Source organism: Nelumbo nucifera, chromosome 1, assembly GCF_055504915.1.
Source record: "Nelumbo nucifera cultivar China Antique chromosome 1, China Antique-T2T, whole genome shotgun sequence".
NCBI lineage: Eukaryota > Viridiplantae > Streptophyta > Magnoliopsida > Proteales > Nelumbonaceae > Nelumbo > Nelumbo nucifera.
In genome coordinates, this window is record NC_142649.1 from 137,810,164 (window position 1) to 137,832,431 (window position 22,268).

Sequence of the window (22,268 nt, forward strand, 5' to 3'; positions counted from 1 at the left end):
TTAGTAATAGATTACCATATACAAGGAGAAGAAAGAGAGGTTTTAGCTGAGGGTCTTGACACACGAGAAGAGAGACTTTAGTAATAGATTACCATATACAGTGTAAGTTGCAACTAGTCTTGGTCAAATACATTTGTTCAATCCAGGTATAGTTTTTTGTATTTCTTAAAATAATATAATGGTATCCTTCTTGGGATCTAGGGCTGTCAATGGGTCGGGTCTAGGTAGAACCAGTCTTGAACCGATTATTACTTGGGACAAAATCACAGACCCGGAACCATCCCAGTTAATAGTCGAGCCCAATTATAATGAAAACTATATTTCTTTATTTAAATACTCTCTTAAAATTTAAATTTTGATAATATAACCTTAATAAAAAGGGCAAATTTTTTATTCCCCCACCTCCCAAACACAATTCAAGGGGGTAGGTGGGTGATAAGTGGGGGGTTTTGTAAAATAAATGAATAAATAATTGTGAGGTGGGGTAGACTATAAGTTTCACTAATAAAAATGATAGAAAAATAATAAATTATTTATATGTTAATAAATTAAAAATTTTTAACTAATATTGTCTTATTTATTATCTATCAAATTTACCATTTAAAACATAAAATATGATAAAATTATAGGAAAATTAAGAAAATATTATATATATTTCATAAAATAATCAGTTCCAGGTCGGACCCAATTATTAGTTGAACCGGAACCGTTATAATCGGATCAGTCGGTTCAGGTCATTGGGTAGACCCAATCCATTGACAGCCCTATTGTGACCTCTCATTCCATCTACCCATCCATCCATCTCTGCATGTATGATCAGTAGCATAGCCAGGAATTTTTTCTAGTGGATTCAAACAATAACTAAAAGCTTCATAAATGTCAAAAAATATTTTTTTTTACATTTTCAACCACCCAAGTTGCAGCTCACATAAGCCTTTGTGCCCATTTGGGGCGACTTCTAGCATTGTATGAGTCAAGAAACCCAGAAAGTCATGAAACCCTAATCAGGCCTAAAAATCGACTTTTTGTTGAACCTATGACCTATCATAGGTAGCTTCTCGGAAGTGGCTCTATCAACGCAGCTCAGTCACTGCAGAAATCCTCTCAAATGGGTTTTTATATATGTAATCTAAAGGTCAATTAGTTTAAAGTCCAAATAAAATGCCTCAATTGACCCCACACTCTAATATTTTCATTTAATTTGACAGGGTCAATATGGGAAGGTGGGAAAAGCCTCAAATAATACATGAAATCCATGATTTTTTTTTAACATTAGTGGGGTAACCACTCAAATAAACATAGCTCCGCCCCTGTGTATGATGCATATGTGTGTCTCTACAAAGCAACAAGGGCTCAAGTCCTGTGTTTTGTCTTCTATATTGCTCTCACTCTTGTAATACCTTTCATTCTTTTGCCCTTTTCACTCAATTTTCCTAATTTTATCACCATAATTTTCTTCTACGTGCAATTGTGCACAAGTAATAAGTTCCTTGTTTTTCTTATTGCTATGTAGGAAGGGGCTATTAGACTGTAACCAACCATCTCAGAAGAAGGTTTTACCCATTGAGGTGTTAGAACATTTCCTTTCACAACAAAATGTCAGCGTCTAGGATTCAAACTAGCTACATGTTGCATATTTAGGCTTAGTCAAACACCATTTGTTGATTATTTCTTCTATATTTCTTGTTTGTACTTGCCGAATAACTGGCAATTTTGTATATATTATGACAATTTACTTGTCTTTCATCTGAAATTCATTGTAAGCACTTCTACTTTTCAGTTGAGATGCCTGCCGGTTGCCTTACTAAAATAGATAAGTAACAAATATATTGCAGATTTTTCTGTCAAAATCAATCTCCTAGGTGCCTGGGCAACTAGATTCTCCCTTGTTGCCTAGCCTCATTAATACACCTTGACAACTATGTAAATCATGATTTGAGATTATGAATACAAGCATGGACATGAATATGGGAAGCAGGGATATGACTCTCAATTTCCTAAAATCTTAAGACATGGATACAGGTATGTGTATCTCATGTAATATGCTTATATCATTCTTTTCGATATCTAGTTTTTGAAACTAAATGTCATATTGCCAAATTTAGTTAATTTTAAAACATTACAGATCTTTTATAGTATAATTTGTTAAAGCATTCCTCTTTACATATTTTAAAATTGTTAATGCTTTAGAGTGCATCTAGAAGTGTCCACACAGTATCCAGTATGTCTTCGACACAAGTATGCCAGGCATGCAGAGGCATCTAGATATTAGATTAAGGGTGAAACTTAGTTAATTTTAAAACATTACAGATCTTTTATAGTATAATTTGTTAAAGCATTCCTCTTTACATATTTTAAAATTGTTAATGCTTTAGAGTGCATCTAGAAGTGTCCACACAGTATCCAGTATGTCTTCGACACAAGTATGCCAGGCATGTAGAGGCATCTAGATATTAGATTAAGGGTGAAACTTATGTGGGTTGGATTGGACCTATAGTTAACCACAAGCAGGGGCTTAGCCATAAATAAATAAATAAATAGAGCATGCCACAACAATGACAGATAGATTGACTGTAAGAACTCCTTCCAAGTTTCCTAATTCATTTCATAGAGAAGATACATGAAAAAAAAGAAATTGTCTAAGAAGAGATGAAATCAGAAATCAGAAGTGATACTGTAAAATCATTCAATATATCTTTGTGTTTTCTTGATCTATTAACCACAGGCATGCCATCACATTTTTTATAATAAAACAGATTACAACAATACATATTTCAGAAGTAACATTGCTTTAAACCTTATGAAAACCACTTGTAGACAAATCCAAAGCTAGAATGCATTTTAATTTTTTCCACAAACCAGAATGGCAAGTCTATAAGTTATGCCTAATGACCGCATGGAAGCTGAAATTCTAAAAAGCTTAACAAATAGAATGTTATTAAATCTATTAATTTCACCTGCGAGGTATATTAAGATCTTGCCAGTGACCATGTTTCTTCATGATCTTAACCTTTGCAAGCTGTGCTATGTTCCTGTGTTGACACAACAGTTCCCAATTCATGACTCCATCACAATTTCATAGATTTTTTTTGAAGATAAAGAGAAAGAAATTTCATGACAATTTCATAGATTGCTTAAGGAAAATAACCCATTTCAGACATATCCAAGTAATTATTCTCATTACTAACAATTTCAAATTGAAGGTAAAAGGGAAGAGTTGAAGAAAAAAGGAGCACTGGATCCAATTCTATTCAGTTTTATACAGAAAAAGAGAAAGAAAGAAAAGCTGCTGTCTCTTAATGGTTGCCCATGACTGAAGATTAAGTAGTTTGCATTGCAGATATATTATCCTGAATCAATAAATAATTAAATATTTTTCAAGGTCTATTTTTCCTTGCATGCATATATTAGTTACAATAATCAATATAAATGTAAATACTTGTGATAGATTAACTATCACCACCATGCCTTTTCCAAGTTACGTAGTTTAGCAGGGGATAACTTTGGCTGTTGGGGGCCAACAGCCTATGCTGTTGAGAGCGTTTTTGTGCTGGACACGTTAACCCATTCATGCCCATGTCTATCGTTTTGGTCAAAAGAAATAGGGGGCAATTACTATTATACCCCGCTCTCATGGTAACGTGGCATTCCCAAGAATGTTCTCTACAGCATAGACTGTTGGCTCCCAACAGCCAAAGTCTTTCCATTTAGCAGCATAATGCCTATTCTCCCATTCTGATATAAAGTCATATATTCTGTTAAAAATTGGAAACAAATTTAAGTATTACAAATTTAGTTACCATGTGATAGTCTAATAATTATTTGTTGTGCACTAATAACTGTGTAAACTGTAAATATTTCAGCTTATGTAAAGAAAATGCTCCTTGTGCTAGTATAGTCTATTGCATATGAAAGGCACATTAGGTTGTGAAAGTTTGAAAAAAATTAAATATTCAAATGATAGATTTCCTAACTGACAATTCAGTATCCATGACTTGAGAAATGATTTAAACGCTTACAATTTAAAAGTGGATATGGCATTAAACAGAGTGAAATGGCAAAACAGGATTCACGCAGCCAACATATAGTTGTAATAAGGCTTGGATGATGATATTGGTGAAAGATTTCAAACACAAAACTGATGGAAATTCTTTTGAACTTCTGGCCAGCACTGTTATTTACATATAGAAACTTTCTTTCCTAGAATTTTATATCACTTTTTGCATCCCTCCATTTTCTGTTTTGTTTGGAATGTCTAAGGAAATTGAATACATTTGGTAAAGGTGATAAAAGTGCATTGGAAGAAGTCATGGGCATAACACTGGTTTCAACAGTGAAGCTATAGTGTGGTGGAAGGATGGTGATGATTGCTTTGGTCAACAAGAAGACAATACTTGAGTAATGAACATTGTTTTCCAATTTTGATGGATATTTCACTATAGGGAAGAAAATATATCAGGATTATACAGAGAAGTATCTAAAAATTGTTGTAGCAAAACTTCTAGATAATTTTGAAATGCTTATGACAACATTTTTATAGTAGATAATAAAACATATTAAAAGAAGAAAGACATAAGTAGTATACGAGCAAAGAGCCCAAGCAAAAGAAAGATAAAAAGGAGAAGCCAAGCAGGGAGTGACAAACTAAAAGGACTAACCTGCATATTAACTCCCTTTACGAAAGTTGGCTATACAAGAAGAGAACTCCCAAGAGACTTAACACCTTACCAAAAGCCCACCAACAGGGAGATAAAAAGTCCCTAAAACAAGGAGAACAGCAACCAAAACCATAAATCCCCAAAAGGAACCAATAGAAAAAATGATTCCTAACCCAACCTCAAACTCATCCTGCTGGAGACCTATTCAATCCCTAAAATTCAGCTCAATTTTTTCCCCTACCACCACCTTTACCTCTACCTCCACCAGTCCACCTTACTGCTGCTTGAAGAATTTTTCTTGTTCATCCTTTGACCTCTAAACTACCAAACCATGACTCATCATTCTCCATTCAAGTAATTCACAGACCTCCCTGTGGACCACCTCCCCCACCTTATCCTTCAGCATAGCCTCTGCATCTACAAAAGTCACCTTCCCCTTCTTGGGACAAGCTAATTGGGTAGTGGCCTGAAACAAGTCTCGATAAGGCTATGACTGCTAACCCCTCCATTCCATTTCCTAACCAGTAGTAAAAAGGAATCTGTCTAGTATACAGCAAATGGGGGACCTCTTGAAAATTTGACCAAGTAAAATTTTCTTGTAGAAGAGATAGGTTCCGCAACTCAAAGGTTTCCACAGAGAGATTAAACTTTCTCATACTAGAAGTAATCTTGTGGTCTTGGAGAACCGAGGGTTTCTCCATGAAAGGGAAAATCTTTCGGGAAGCAGTGCCTTGTGTGGTCTATTGGGTGTTGATGGAGAGAAAGAAATAGTCAGGTGTTTGACAATGGGGCCTCACAACTTAATGACATTGTTACGAGAGCTTAATGGACTTTAGTGAGGTGGCAGGCATATCTAAGTGTTTACTGAGATACCGATTGATAGGCTTAGGGCCAATTGGTCCAACACCATCTTTGATGATTACTAAATATGACTAGGCAGGATTGAGCTTTTTGTCTATATTGTATATGATCTTTTAGGAGCACTCGACTACTTTTACACTAATTTGCAAAGGATCTTCTCCTCCCTTATAGTAATATAATATTAACACTTCAATTTATCAAAAAAAATCAATTAGATTATCTGATTACATGTTTATAATCTTTGGGATAGCAGATTTACTGATTCTTTGATTCCAGTTGAAAGAATACTGAACTAAGAAATAGCTTTTTTGTCAAAGCCAGTTTGGGTATAAGAATATCTCAGTCCTAGTCATGTTTAAGCCTAGTCATTTATACCATCATTTATTTGTTTGTTACCAAGCTGACAAGAAAGTGTTCATGAAATCATTTCTAAGGAGGTGACTGGTAGGTGACAAGGTTACTTCCTCACAAAGAAAAGATTTTCTTTTTCGCTAAATAAAGAAGAGTTTCTTCCTTATGAAGCAACCCTTAACTTGTATATATCCATATATTGTTTTCTTTGACTAAGGATTTTCTCATCCCCTTAAAAGATCCATACTTTTTCCCTCCAAAATGATTCCTAAGATCCTCTTGTGAGGCAAGATTATCCCATTAAAAAATCTGATGCTTTTTACCGATTCTTTTGAACAAAGTTAACCAGTAACAAGCTAGGCAACTAAAATTTTATAACTAATTACCAAAACCCCTCAGAATATAAAATCTACATTTAGGTGAATAGATAAAGTGTGAAAATTAATGGCAAGAAAAAGTAAGAGTGATGATGTGTCCCTAAAACACCAACAATTATGTCAGCTACAACTAAAGTACCTACCGTGAAGAAGGATGAAAAAGGGAAGCACAAAACCATCCTTGTGTGCATCCAAGCTTTGCATAAGTGCTCTGATCAAAATGAAAATCATAAATAACATCTTTCTCCTATAAATATTTCAATGTAACACTGATGCAAAATGATAAAATGAATCCATTCATATAGACCAAAATTTTGTTGGCAAGAACCACAAAAAGAAAAGATAATGCATATCTCCATGAAGAACAATGAAAAACAGTGAAGAAGAAAACAATTTTGTATGGATCCATGCTTCAGATACTGATCAAATTATGAATAAAAAGTAGCACCTTTTTTGGTAAGGATAGTGATGGTGGATACTAGCAAGAGATACTCAGCTGATAACAGAAATGGCATCATGCACTTCAATAGACATGTTGCCAAAATCTTATGATGCACTTCAATAGAAAACCATGTATCGTCCAGAGTATATTTACAATAAGTACATTATTAACAGTCCATGATCATGCACAAACATGTAGAAGTACACATATTATGCATACTATGTATATACATGTACCAACTACGCATATATAATTATGTATTATATAATGACATTTGTATATAATTTTCTTTTATTTTGTTTGACCATTTCTAAATTGGACTATAAGGCTCCTTTGAAAGTTAGAAGCATAAAGCATGAGAAAAAAGACTTCTGAACCCGACCAACCCAGCCAAGCCCAACCAAGCGCACCCAAGCTTAGTCGGCTAGTCGGAGTTGTGATGGGTTTATCTCAGGTTAGGATTGGGTTGCCAAACTCAGGCTTTGACCTCAAGTACGATCGGGCAGACTTCAAATGTAGTTTGTAGAGAGAATGGGCCGAATGGCCCATAGGATGCTCTTATTTCTTTATGTTTCTATTCCTTTTTTGTTAATGGGCCTTTATGTTTCTTTATGCTTTTTGTTTAATCAAGTTAATTGCCCAATTAAGGGCCTCCTTGTGAATATAGAAAATTTGTAATTTTTAATGCAAAGATTAGGGAAGGGAGAGAAGTTTGAACAACTCATCTCCCAAAACCCTATTACAGCTGACTTTTCTTCTTCTTCTTCTTCTCTCTTTGCTGCTGATATCTACCTATTTTCACACCTTTTAAATCAGTCCTCCCATTCTTTTGGACTGTTTTTCTTCTTGGTATCAGAGCGGGCTCCTTTTTTCTTCTTTTTTCCCATACACTATGTGTATGGAGAGCTGAATCGAATGAGTGGTTGAAGAAAGTATTCAGCACGGTTGTCAGTGGTTTTGTGGAGAAAAGGATGCTGTCTTGGTCATTATTTTGACAGTCCTTGGAGTTTTTTGCCCAAAACCCTAATAAACTGGAGAATTCTAATTGCGGACCCTACAGGGAGCTTCACCTTGGCACTCGGTGACTGACGGGGTTCTTTTTCTTTATCTTGAAGACCGATCCAAGTCTTGTGCAGTTCTGTGAAGCCTACAGGGAGCAGCTTCTGTTTTCCTATTGCTCCCAGGTTCCAGGTGAAATGCAACTGTCAAATAAGACTTCATAGAGGTTGGTACTTGATGTCTACTTTTTCCTATCTTCCTTGTTTATCACTTGAAGTTGTTTGAAGTTCTTTTGGAGTTGTTTGAGGAAGATGGATGTCTCTGGAGTTGAAAATAAGTTTGCCGCTGAGTCCAAACAGGTTCCAAGAGCACCCATAGACTCTTTATTGGTTGTGACCACAGTCAAGCTCGATGGAACTAACTATCTAGCATGGTCACAATCAGTAAATATACATGTTTGTAGTAGAGGCAAGTGGGGGTATATCTCTGGGAGAAAGAAAGCACCACTGGAAGATGACCCATCTTATGAGAAATGGTTGCAAGAGAATTATACTGTTATTGGGTGGTTAGTAAATTCGATGCAACTACAGATTAGCCAACATTATTTATGGATGAATTCAGCCAAGGAAATATGGGATAGCGTTGCTGAAACTTATTCAAAAAACTAAATGTGGCCAGGGCGTATAATTTAAGGAGTGATGTGAATAATCTAAGGCAGGGAGAGAGAGCAGTATACTTCTCAATGCTGAAATCCTTGTGGCAAGAGATAGATCTAATGGAAACTATTGTTTGGGAAAGCACGAATGATACTGAGACATACAGGAAATTAGTTGAGAGGAATAGGGTCTTTGAACTCTTGACAGGGCTGAATCCAGAGTTTGACATTACCAGACAGAATATCCTAGCTAAGGATAATGTATCTTTGTCTCAAGCCTATGCCATGGCAAGTAGTGAAGAGAGCAGGAGGCTGGTCCAGGTTCAAGGTGTTAGAATGCTAGAGTGTGTTCGGCTTATAGGGTCTCCTATTAGCTCATTCTTATGTTAATTTTATCTTGTAACTGGGCCTTTGCTAATGGGCCTAATCCTGTTTATGTTTTAAGTATTCTGGTTGTCCCATTACTAATCAGGGGTATACCAGTAATTTTATTGTACTTTGTACTTCACTTATATTTAAATAAAGGCCTGGTCGACTGCTAACACAGTTCGACATTCTCCGCATCTAAGAAGTTCATCCTCTTCTTTACTACTTCGAGTTCAGCTTCTTAGTTTACATGGTATCAGAGCATTAGCTCCTTCCTGGTTTCAACCGGTGCACTATCTTCTCTTGCTGCCTTCTTTTATCTTCTCCTTTCTTTCTGGGTTGCTGCAGTGAAGACCTAGGAGTGTAAGGGAACTCAGCAAGTTCGAACCTAGGGTTTCTCTTGGTTGTAGGACTCAAGGGAAGTAAGACCCAGAAGTAGATGTCCTACTAGTTTTTTTAGCAAGTAGTAGCTATTTGGCTACTAAGAGAGGTCTGTACAAGACAGACCTAGTTGAGGACTGATTCCAGCAGTCGTAGCACTAGCCGAAAGGGGGAGGGCTTCCTCTACAGTTGCAGCTTTGGTGCTCCAGCCAGATTTGTGCAGAACAGTGGTAAAGGCATAGCCTCCTCTACAGTTGCAGCTTTGGTGCATCAGCAAGACCTTTACAGAACTGTGGCGACTTCAGTTACAGATCATTTCCAGGTCGGTTATCAGCCCTTCTTCTGGTATCAGCACTACTTCAGCTCTGTGAACTGGTTCAGTTACAGACCTTCATTTGCTACTGTACCCGAACTGGTTTAGTCTAAGTGAAGCCTATCCAGTGTGTCATTAGCACTGTGAACTTTGAAGTGAAACCTATCCGGTGTGCTACCAGCACTGTGAACTCTGTGACCACTTCGGCCAGCCCTAACCAGAACCACCTACCACACTGTGAACAAACTCTTTGACCGAAGTTAGGATGTCATCACTATCTGGTGAAGTTTCTTCTAGAGATAACAGATCTGTTACAAGGTCCTCAAACCTGGAGAACCCTAATCTGCATAGCTTGCAGATTACAAGTGTGCTATTGGATGAGTATAACTTTAGAGAGTGGTCAGTCTCAGCAAGACTGTTCATTACCTCTTGTGACCTCACAGGCTATTTAGATGGAGACAAAAAGGAACCAGAAATCAGCAGCCCTGAATACACTGTGTGGCGCAAGGAAAATGCCACAGTCATGTCTTGGTTGCTGGCCTCCATGACTCCTCGGGTGGCCAAAACTGTTCATCGCTTCCCTACAGCCGCAAAAATCTGGGAGAAAGTATCTAAGACATATGGCCAAAAGAAGAACAATGCCAGAATCTACAGGCTGAACCAAGACATTGCAGCCCTAAGGCAAGGAGACATGTTTGTGGCAACATACTTTGCAACACTAGAAGGCCTCTGGGAAGAGCTTGACCATCACTTGATTTTGGATTGGGAAAATGCAAGGGATAAGGAGAGGCATGACAAGCAGATTGAGGAGGGCAGAGCCTTCAAGTTCCTGGCAGGCTTAGACCCTATATATGAAGGTGTAAGGTCACAGATTCTAGGGAGAGACGAATTACCTGAAATTCATCATGTTTACTACATGGTGAGGAATGAAGAGGTAAGGAGAAAAGGAGATGCAACTTGATTCCCAGACACAAGCAACAAAACTATCTGGTGAACATTCAGCCTTAGTCTCCACTAAGGGAAACAGATTTTCAGACAAGAAGACCCTCAAGTGTACCCATTGTAGTGGTGAAAAACACACAAAGGAGAAATGTTGGGTATTGTACCCTCATCTAAAGCCAGCTGCTCTGAGAAAGGACAAAAGGCAACATAAGGGCCATACGGCAAGTGGGAATCTTGCCACCAACAGCAGTAGTGACATCTCACAAAGTACTCAGCCAGTGTCTTCCTCCACCACAAAGCAGGTTGCTGATTCTACTGGACCAAGTACCTCGGGATTTACAGCTAGTGAGGTAGAGGTTCTCAGCCGGGCATTAGCCCGTCTGAAGAACAATCCTTTAGCTTCCACCTCTCTTGTCAAATCAGGTATAGCCTCTGCATTTAGTGCAACTAGTTCCATTAATTCTAGCTCTTGGGTGATTGACTCAGGGGCCACTGACCATATGACACACATGTCCTCATTATTCTCCTCGTATCATTTGTTGTCGGGCCAGGATAAGATGAGAGTAGCTGATGGGTCACTCTCCACCATCTCGGGAAAGGGAGTGGTTGACCTAAGCAAGGATCTCTCTCTTAAATCAGTCTTACATGTTCCTAGTCTTACATCAAATCTATTGTCTGTTTCAAAGCTTACAAGAAATTTGAACTGCAGTATAACTTTTTTTCCCTCTCATTGTGTCTTCTAGGACAGATTGACGAGGAGAACGATTGGGAGTGGTCGTGAGTATGAGGGCCTCTACTATTTTGATGCGGATGTCAGCTCAGCACTGCAAGCTTCTACTACTACTAGTCCAGAAAGTGTGGAGTCAAGAGCTAGGCTGCACTTGTGGCATGCTAGGCTAGGTCACTTGTCCTTTTCTTCTTTAGCTATGTTGTTTCCCGATTTATGTAAGGGAATTTCGAGTCAAAGTTTAGTTTGTGATGTGTGTCAAATGTCAAAACAATGCAGATCAATGTATCCAATTTCTAGTAATGAAATACAAGCCTCTTTTGATTTGGTCCATTCTGATGTTTGGGGTCCTTCACCCATTGTTTCCATTGATGGCTTCCGTTATTTTATCAGTTTTATTGACCATTATTCTCGGTGCACTTGGATTTATCTGTTAAAAGGACGTGAAGAAGTTCCACGGATAACTATGATGTTTTACAAGATGATTGAAACACAATTTGGGAAGAAGATTAAACAATTCCGTTCAGACAATGCAGTTGAATACTTTGAAAGATCCCTGAACTCATTCATGGAAGACGAAGGCATGTTACATCAGTCATCATGTGCTTACACCCCTCAGCAAAATGGAGTTGCTGAGCGCAAGAACAGGCACCTAATGGAGACAGCTCGAGCTTTACTTTTCCAGCACAATGTGCCCAAGCAATATTGGTCTCAAGCTGTCCTCACTGCATCATACCTGATAAATCGGATGCCATCTAAGGTACTGGGTATGAAGACCCCCTTCTCTGTGTTGTGTCCCACTCTTCCAGAATTTCCTCTTCCCCCACGGGTTTTTGGATGTACATGCTTCATACATGTGAAGGATCCAAAGAAAACCAAGCTGGATCCTAAGGCTACAAAGGGAATATTTTTGGGGTACTCTCCTACACAAAAGGGGTATAAGTGTTATGATCCTGTCTCCAAGAAAAAATGTCACCAGAGATGTAGTCTTTTTTGAGTTTCAACCCTATTTCCAGTCTTCCCAGAATCCTCTTCAGGGGGAGACTAGTTGAATGGAAGAGGATTCTCAGTCTCCCTTCTTTTTTGTTCCCCTTTCATCACCTTCCACTACTCCTAGCTGTAACATTCCGGGTCAACCTAGTGAGACTCCAGCTTCAGTTGATGCTTCTGATGACTCCAGCAGACAAGAGAAAGAGATACTCACATACAGTAGAAGGAAAAAGGGCCCTCAGCCTCATGATTGCAACCAGTTGAACTCAGATCAATCTGTCTCGGCAATCCAAGGTATTTCTGACTCTCTCAATTCAGATTTGGATCTCCCTATTGCTCTCCGTAAGCCTGTTCGTTCTTGTACCACTCGACATTCCATAGCTGATTATGTCTCTTACTCACATTTATCACCTGCCTATCATTCCTTTTTGTCTGCTCTTTCCTCTGTATGTGTCCCTTCCAGATATTCAGAGGCGGTATCTGATCCAAGATGGAAAGAAGCCATGAATGAAGAAATGAAAGCCCTAATGAAAGCAAGAACGTGGGAATTGGTGGACCTGCCAGAAGGGAAAGGCACTGTTGGGTGCAAGTGGGTATTCACAGTAAAGCACAGGGAAGACGGGTCAATTGAAAGATACAAGGCCAGACTTGTGGCAAAGGGATTTACACAAAAGGAAGGAATTGACTACAAGGAAACCTTTGCCCCGGTAGCAAAACTCAACACAATCAGGGTTCTACTGTCATTAGCTGCAAAATTCTCTTGGGAACTCCATCAGCTGGATGTGAAGAATGCTTTCCTAAATGGTGATCTACATGAAGAGGTATTCATGGAACCCCCACCTGGATATAATGTTGGAAAGAAGGTGTGTAAATTAAGGAAAGCTTTGTATGGCTTGAAGCAATCTCCCCGGGCATGGTTTGAGAGACTCTGTACGGCCATGGAAAAAGTGGGGACACTCAGAGCAGTGCGGATCATACATTGTTTACAAGGAGGCAGGATGGAAAACTTACAGCTCTCATTATGTGGATGATATGGTGATTACTGGAAATGATGTGAAAGAGATGAAGAGGCTGAAGGAGTTCTTAGCTTCAGAATTTGAGATCAAGGACCTGGGAAATCTGAGATATTTTCTCGGGATTGAAGTTGCTAGATCAAGAGAAGGAATCTACATATGTCAACGAAAATATGTGTTAGATCTCCTAGAAGAAACATGCATGGTGGGGTGCAGGCCAGCAGACACACCAATAGAACCGAACCATGGATTACAGGAATTAATGGGTGAGGAATACTGTGATAAGGAAAGGTACCAAAAATTGGTAGGAAAACTGATATACTTATCCCTCACTAGGCCAGACATTGCCTATGCAGTGCATGTTGTCAGTCAATTCATGCACTCACCACCAAAGACTCCTCATATGAGAGCAGTGGAAAGAATTCTCAGATACTTGAAAACATGCCCAAGGAAAGGAATTCTATTCAAGAAGAACAGTAGACTTGAAATTGAAGCCTACACTGATGCTGATTGGGCTGGGTCTGTTGGAGATAGAAAATCAACCTCAGGTTACTGTACATTCTTGGGAGGAAACCTAGTTACATGGCGCAGTAAGAAGTAGAATGTTGTGGCTAGATCAAGTGCAGAAGCAGAATACCGAGCTATGGCACATGGGGTTGCTGAACTCTTATGGCTCAGAACTCTCCTTAATGAGCTTGGTATCAAGACTGAAGGTCCTCTCAAGTTGTATTGTGATAATAAAGCAGCTATCAACATTGCCAACAATCCCGTGCAACATGACAGGACAAAACATATTGAAATTGATCGACACTTTGTCAGAGAGAGAATTGTTTCAGGGGAACTCTGTGTGCCTTATACTCCATCAGAAATGCAGATTGCAGATGTATTAACAAAAGGGCTGGCAACTACAAAGTTCAAGGACATACTTGGCAAGCTGAACATGATTGATATCCATGTTTAGCTTGAGGGGGAGTGTTAGAATGCTAGAGTGTGTTCGGCTTATAGGGTCTCCTATTAGCCCATTCTTATGTTAATTTTATCTTGTAACTGGGCCTTTGCTAATGGGCCTAATCCTGTTTATGTTTTAAGTATTCTGGTTGTCCCATTACTAATCAGGGGTATACCAGTAATTTTATTGTACTTTGTACTTCACTTATATTTAAATAAAGGCCTGGTCGACTACTAACACAGTTCGACATTCTCCGCATCTAAGAAGTTCATCCTCTTCTTTACTACGAGTTCAGCTTCTTAGTTTACACAAGGGACTATCTCAAGTGACCATTTTGCTAATATGAGGCTAAAACCTAAGGTGACTATAGGTAGTTCAGGTGGTTCAGGGAAGAAGGAGGTTATATGTGAGTACTGCAAGAAACCCAAACATACAAAAGATAAATATTGGAAACTGCTTCCAGAACTCCTTCCACCTTGTTTTCAAAAGAAGGGTGATAATGGAAAGTCAAGAAGTGCCAACATAGCTAGTCTTAGATAATGACAGGTGTTTCACAGATGAGAGGACTGCTAGTGAGCAGCTAGCAGTTATGAAGGCAGAGTATGAGAGAAGTCTGGGAGGATGATTTGTCACCTTGAGAGTGTAGCCTCCTCCAATTCTCTGGGCAATCCAACTACTTCTGCATTTGCACATTTAGGTATACGTGCTACCGCCAATTATGCAACTATCTTAGGTAATCGTAGGATCCCTTGGATTATTGATTCTAGTGCTTCTGATCATATGACCAGCCTTTCCACTTTGTTTATCTCTTATGATTTGCTTTCTAGCTATGATAACATTACCCTAGCTGATGGCTAACTTGCTCCTATCTTTGGCAAGGGAGTCATCAAGGCTACAGACTCACTTTCTCTTTCTTCTGTCCTTCATGTCCCTAGACTGAATGTTAATTTATTGTCTGTGAGTAGCCTAACTAAATCCTTAAACTGTAGTGTAACCTTCTTCCCTTCTTATTGTGTTTTACAAGATCTGAAGTCTCAAAGTGATTGGGAGTGGCTATGAAGCGAATGGAATATATATGTTGGATACTCCTGGACAAAGCCAAGGATAACCTGGAAGAGCTGCTTTTGGATGTATTCCTTCCGAGTCTTTTAGTCGTGTCATGTTATGTCATTTTCGTTTGGCTCATTTATCTTTTCCTACTTTGAGTCATTTATTCCCAAAATTGATTAAGAGAATTAACTTGTCTAGCCTTCACTGTGAGTCCTGTGAGTTATCAAAGCATTATAGAAACAGTTATCCTTTGAGTAATAAAAGATCCTCCTTTCCTTTTCATATTGTGCACTCTGATGTATGAGGGCCATACCACTTACCCTCTATGGGAGGTTATAGATACTTTATCTTGTTCAATGACGATTTCTCTAGATATACTTGGTTATTTTTTATGAGATCTCGAGATGAAGTTCCCAAACTTGTGAAGCAGTTTCACAAATTTGTTCTTACCCAGTTTGATACAAGAATCAAAATATTTAGATCCGATAATACAAAAGAATACTTTGAAAAAAACCTAACCTCTTATCTCATTGATTTTGGGGTCATTCACGAGTTCTTGTGTTTGTACTCCGGAATAAAATGGAGTAGCTGAGAGGAAGAACCGCCACATAGTTGAAGTTGCAAGAAGCATTTTGTTTGCGTCACATGTCCTTACAAGGTTTTGGAGGAATATTATTTTCACTGCAACCTACCTAATCAACTGAATACCATCCAGAGTGTTGGGCTTTAAGTCCCCTTTTAACCTCCTTTATCCAGATAAGGACCTTTTTTCTATTCCCCTTCGTGTCTTTGGCTGCACTTGTTATGTAAACATTTCTAGTACCCAGAGATAAATTTGAACCAAAGGGGTTATGCTATGCCTTCAAACAGAAGGGTTATTGCTGCATTGATCCTAGCACTAGGATTCGTTATGTTTCAATGGATGTTACCTTTGATGAGTCCACTCCTTTCTATGAATCATCTTGGGGGGAGCATTGTTCATAGGGGGAGCATTTGTCACAGTTATTTGCACTCCCCCTTCTTGTCCCTGTTGAGTCTCCTTCTATTCTTTGATGAGTCAAGGGGGGAACAATAGGGGTGGATTCGAGCCAAACCGAGCCGAATAGTACGAGGCTCGAGCTCGGCTCGAGACTATTCTATAAGGCTCGAGCTCGGTTCGAGCCAAAACCTTGAGCTCAAGGTTGGCTCGAGTAAAAAATTCATAAGCTCGAGCTCAATTTTGAGAAAAAATATTTTATAAAAATATTTTTTATTTGATATTTAAAAAATTAAGAATTATAATAATTAATAATTATAATATTTTTATTATATATATATATATTCGAGCCGGCTTGCAAGCCTCACGAGCCGAGCTCGAGTAGCTCGTGAAAAGCTCAGCTCATTGCCACCCCTAGGGAACAATCATCTCATGCTCCATTTCCTCCTCATCCTCTTTTTAATCCTAGGTGGTACCAGGAGTGAGCAGATTGTTTCCTCTACATAACATGAGCCTCATGCACTTCAGGTACTAAAGAGACAATAGGTACTGATACCGTCCCTTTGCAGCCTCCTTTCCCAGATCTTGATGTCCCTATTTCTATTAGGAAAGGTAAACGGAAGTGTACTGCAGATTGCATTTCCAAACATCTTTCCTATGGCCTTCTTTCTCCCTCATATTATGCCTTTCTTTCTTCTGTTGCTTCTAACCCTATACCTAGGTCTGTATCAGAAGCTCTTACTATTCCAGAATGGAGGGATGCTATGAGAACTGAAATAGATGCTCCGCACAAGAATGGCACATGGGAAGTGGTTGATTTGCCTGAAGGGAAGGAGCCAGTTGGTTGTAAGTGGGTGTATACCATTAAATATCATGTTGATGGCTCTATTGAGAGGTGCAAAGCTTGGTTGGTTGCAAAAGGCTACACACAAAATTATGGGATTGACTATCTGGAGACTTTTGCTCCTGTTGCAAAGATGACATTTGTGTGGGTTTTGCCATCTTTGGCAGCTCATTCAAACTGGGCTCTTTATCAGCTAGATGTGAAAAATGCATTCTTGAATGGAGAATTACATGAGGAAGTTTATATGTCTCTCCCACCAGGGATGTATGGCACAGACATGGAGGGAAAAGTGTGCAAGTTGAAGAAGTCTCTCTATGGACTCAAACAGTCGCACTGGGCGTGGTTTGAAAGGTTTAAGGCTGCACTTGGTAACTTTGGTTACGTACAGACTCAGTCTAATCATACTCTCTTTGTGAAGAGGAGAGGTTCATTGGTGGTATATCTCATAGTCTATGTTGATGATATTGTAGTGACTAGCACTAATGTGATAGGAATTGATGATCTTAAATCTTTCCTTCATCCAGAGTTTGAGATCAAAGATCTGGGGGAGTTGAGGTATTTCCTTGGAATTGAAGTGGTTCGGACGAAGTATGGAATCTTTATCTCTCAGCGTAAGTATGTGCTAGACTTGTTCATTGAAACAAACAAAATGGGTGCAAGACCAGTGACTACTCCTATTGATATGAGTCACAAACTTTCTACCTCTAATGGAGAATTGTTGAAGGATAAGGGAGTGTTTCAAATGTTACTAGGGAAACTGCTATATCTTTGTATGACTCGGCTTGACATTGCATATGTTGTTAGGTGCATTAGCCAGTTCATGCATGCTCCCAGAGACACTCATATGGTAGCAGTAGAACGAATTTTATGTTATTTGAAGAGTACTCCTGGGAAGGGCATTCTTTTTGGTAAGCATGGTCACATGAAAGTGGAGGCTTACACAGATGTTGACTGGGCAGGAAACATTGATGATAGGAGGTCAATTTCGTGATACTTTAGCATGGTGGTAGGTAATATTGTTTCTTGGAGAAGTAAGAAGCAATCTGTTGTTGCTAGATCTTCAACTGAGGCCGAGTACAAGGCTATGGCTTATGAAGTTTCTGAGTTACTTTGGCTTCGATCCCTGATGAAGGAACTAGGTGTTGAGTATGATAAGCCATTGATGCTATATTGTGATAATCAGGCCGCCATCAACATTGCCCACAATCCGGTGCAACATGATAGGACTAAACATATTGAAGTTGACAAGCATTTTATCAGAGAAAGAGTGACTTTTGAAGAAGTTTGTCTACCATTCATTACATCTGAAGAAGAGTTAGCTGACATTCTTACCAAGGGAATCTCCAAGGCCAAACTACAACATGACACTGGCAAGCTGAGCATGATTGACATCTATGTTCAACTTGAGGGGGAGTGTAGAGAGAATGGGCCGAATGCCCATTAGGATGCTCTTATTTCTTTATGTTTCTATTCCTTTTTTTGTTAATGGGCCTTTATGTTTCTTTATGTTTTTTGTTTAATTAAGTTAATCGCCTAATTAAGGGCCTCCTTGTAAATACAGAAAATTTGTAAATTTTTAATGAAAATATTAGGGAAGGGAGACAAGTTTGAACAACTCATCTCCCAAAACCCTATCACAGCCGACTTCTTCTTCTTCTTCTCTCTTTGCTTCTGATATCTACCTTTTTTCACACTTTTTAAATCAGTCCTCTCATTCTTTTGGATTGTTTTTCTTCTTAGTTCCAGGATGGGCAGACTTCAAGCCTTCTATTCCTTTATTTAATTTGACATAAACAATTTAAGTAATAAATGTTGAAAAGAGGAAGAATTTTTCCCAGATCAGCAAAATGAATTACCATATTTGGAATTTTGGACATGTAATAAGGTAGAGCAATGATTGCAACAAAAAGCACCAAATACCCACAATTTAAGACAGATGCATAAGAAGCTCCTTCCTGATAAGAAATGAAGGAGACCCACTAGGGGGACTGTAACACAACAAAGCATAAAATGTTCTCTACTTTAAACATTTTGCACCAGTTTTCATCACCACCTATACATGTTCCTCATACACTCTTCACTCATGTAGGAGTGAAGCAAGGTGCAAAGAACTTTTAGATGCATGAAGCATAATCCATGAAACATGAGGCCAGCTCATGCTAACCTAAAACAAAATTCCAGACTATAGTTCAACAATCATTTGCATAAATTAAATCACTAATATTTCTGGACTTGCAAATCTAAATAAAACAGCATATTGCCCTATTTACTATGTAGAAATATTACTAAAATCATGGTAAATGTTGATCAAACATTCTGAATTGAATATAAAACTAAGTTTTACCTGATTAACTAGCTGATTTTTAAATTTTTCTGGATGCAACTTCCGCTCAGAATGAAATGCATACGATACTTGGGCATCCATTCCTGTGAAAGAGTAACAGAAACTTTCTTATCTCATAAGCTACCTAAGACAGTTACTAATCAAATTGAGTTACAACTCCATAACAGAAGTCTACCATATACTCATGATTGTTTGATAAATAAAAATCAAGCATGCAAAATCAGAAGGCTAAACGAATGGGAGGGACTATTTGCCCCCCCCCCTCCCCCACCCTCTCATGCTATACAAAATGAGCTCATAATTTAAGAATGGAAAAGGCATTAAACAGAATGGAATGACAGAACAGGATTCATGTAGCCGATCCCATATAGTTTGGATACTTTATAGTTAAGGAACAACCATGTCTGCAAACATGATCCCAGATTCATAAATTCATTTTATATAATTAGCATAGATCTTATCTATATATCTGAATTCCCCTGTTATAATTTAGGTAAGCATATTTGGATATTATGCATTTTTTTATTGATTGGGATAAATTTGCAATGGGGAGAGTAACACAATGTCAATTTTGAAACAAGTAGATCACCCCATAACTTGATCGTTTCCTAAGAAAAGAGTCTGTACAAACTGACAACCAGAGGATAGACACTAAAAACAAACTTGAAAACTTATTAGAAAGAAAATTTGAACCAGCTTCTCTGTATCTCAAGGAATCTGAAAGAATGACTGATCTCACCCAAACAGGGTATTGCTTCTTTTACCCACCAGATTCCCATTGATAAATATTAGACAAATTTATCTGCAAAAATAGCTCTAACCTTTACTGCAGGAATGAGCACATAGAAGTGGAACACTTCAAGAGGAAAAGATAGTGCTTAAAGATATACCCCATTTCTTGGAGAAAGCCCCAAAAGTGTATCACATAATTCCTTTTCCTGTTCTCATCTCATGTTCTCTCTAGAAAATGTGAGATTTTCATTGTTGGTGTATTGGAGTATGACCTATCTAACATCATAACACCTTTTCACAAGATATCATAATCCTTACTGAGTTATGAATCCTATTCACCCCTCCTAACCAATGAGTGACTTAACACAGTTAATCAATATTGGATCCACAAGAGGAGTTATGAATCCTATTCACCTCTCCTAATCAATGAGTACATTTAGACGGTTAATCAATATTGGATCCACAAGGGGAGATATTTAGCCCAAATGTTGAGGCATGACCTGCCATCGATCTCTTTACCCAAAATTCAGGAATTTCCTTCACTATCTCAAAAGCAACCCCAATACAGGATTAACCATGGATCAAGGTTCAAAGTATTGATACAATACGAGTTTCGGCCGTATCGTATCGGCACTTAGAAACGGCCGAAACTCTATTTTCTTTTTAGTTTTTTTTTTCAAATTTTGGTTTTTTGGAAAGCTTTTAGCATGCTTTTTATTATTAAAAAAATTGGGGGTCTGAAACCCTGGAAACAGGCGTTTCAGACCGTATTGTTTTCAAAAGATACGATACGATACGCCCAATACAGGGTGTATCGTATCGATACTTTGAACCATGGCATGGATTACAAGTGAGCACTTGCCAAAACCTTCTTTAATAATGTTCACATGTGATGATTTCCAATTGCTTGCCACCTCCAAAATGAATTGTGGGGTTTCCACCATATCAGTCCTTAATATGGGTCAATCCAAGGTTCAAAGTATCGATATGATACAAGTTTCGGCTGTATCATATCGGCACTTAGAAACGGCCAAAACTCTATTTTTTTTTAGTTTTTTTTTTCAAATTTTGGTTTTTTGAAAAGCTTTTAGCATGCTTTTATTATTAAAAAAATTGGGGAACAGGTGTTTCAGACCGTATTGTTTTCAAAAGATACAATACGATACACCCGATACAGGGTGTATCGTATCGATACTTTGAACCATGGCATGGATTACAAGTGAGCATTTGCCAAGACCTTCTTTAATGATGTTCACATGCGATGATTTCCAATTGCTTGCCACCTCCAAAATGAATTGTGGGGTTTCCACCATATCAGTCCTTAATATGGGTCAATCCAAGGTTCAAAGTATCGATACGATACGAGTTTCAACCGTATCATATCGGCACTTAGAAACGGCCGAAACTCTATTTTTTTTTAGTTTTTTTTTTCAAATTTTGGTTTTTTGAAAAGCTTTTAGCATGCTTTTTATTATTAAAAAAATTGGGGGTCTGAAACACCTGGAAACAGGTGTTTCATACCGTATTGTTTTCAAAAGATACGATACGATACGCCCGATACAAGGCGTATCGTATCGATACTTTGAACCATGGCATCGATTACAAGTGAGCATTTGCCAAAACCTTCTTTAATAATGTTCACATGTGATGATTTCCAATTGCTTGCCACCTCCAAAATGAATTGTGGGGTTTCCACCATATCAGTCCTTAATATGGGTCAATCCAAGGTTCAAAGTATCGATACAATACGAGTTTCAGCCGTATCATATCGGCACTTAGAAACGACCGAAACTCTATTTTTTTTTAGTTTTTTTTTCAAATTTTGGTTTCTTGGAAAGCTTTTAGCATGCTTTTTATTATTAAAAAAATTGGGGGTCCGAAACACCTGGAAACAGGCATTTCGGACCATATCATTTTCCAAAGATACGATACGCCCAATACGGGGCGTATCGTATTGGTACTTTGAACCATGGGTCAATCTAAACATCCCCCCAAAGAGTTAGGTTACAGACACCCAATCTGCTACTCTAAATTTTTTTAGGCAAAAGGTGTATTGGATAAGGTGGAGTTTGTCTAAGCATTTCCACATCATCTTCCCCTTCCTACCAAAAGGGTGTAACGTGTAACCTGCCATGAACTCATGTCTTGCAAGTTGCAAGTCTCTGTGGTGGAAAAAAATGCTACTCCAAGAAGCTGCAAAAGGATCCATATGGTATAGGCAGCATAGTAATGCCATACATATACATAACATATTGTATATGTATAGGTACTACTAGTCAGGTCATTTGGTGGAATAGT

The 22,268-nt window shown here is 38.4% G+C and overlaps 1 protein-coding gene across 6 annotated transcripts in view; it reads right to left on the reverse strand.

Moving 5' to 3' along the window:
* The window catches only part of LOC104612253 (diacylglycerol kinase 1-like), a 90,825-nt gene that overhangs the window by 39,445 nt on the left and 29,112 nt on the right, over window positions 1–22,268 (reverse strand). For all 6 annotated transcript variants that reach the window (XR_016080240.1, XR_016080241.1, XM_010279611.3 and 3 more), the window contains exons 8-10: window positions 19,239–19,321; window positions 6,391–6,458; window positions 2,958–3,032 (exon numbers count right to left, since the gene is read on the reverse strand). Coding sequence is in view for 4 of the 6 variants with exons in the window: in XM_010279611.3 (XP_010277913.1) it covers window positions 2,958–3,032; window positions 6,391–6,458; window positions 19,239–19,321 (226 nt within the window). In the remaining 2 variants the exon portion in view is untranslated. The remainder of the gene's footprint in view (window positions 1–2,957; window positions 3,033–6,390; window positions 6,459–19,238; window positions 19,322–22,268) is intronic.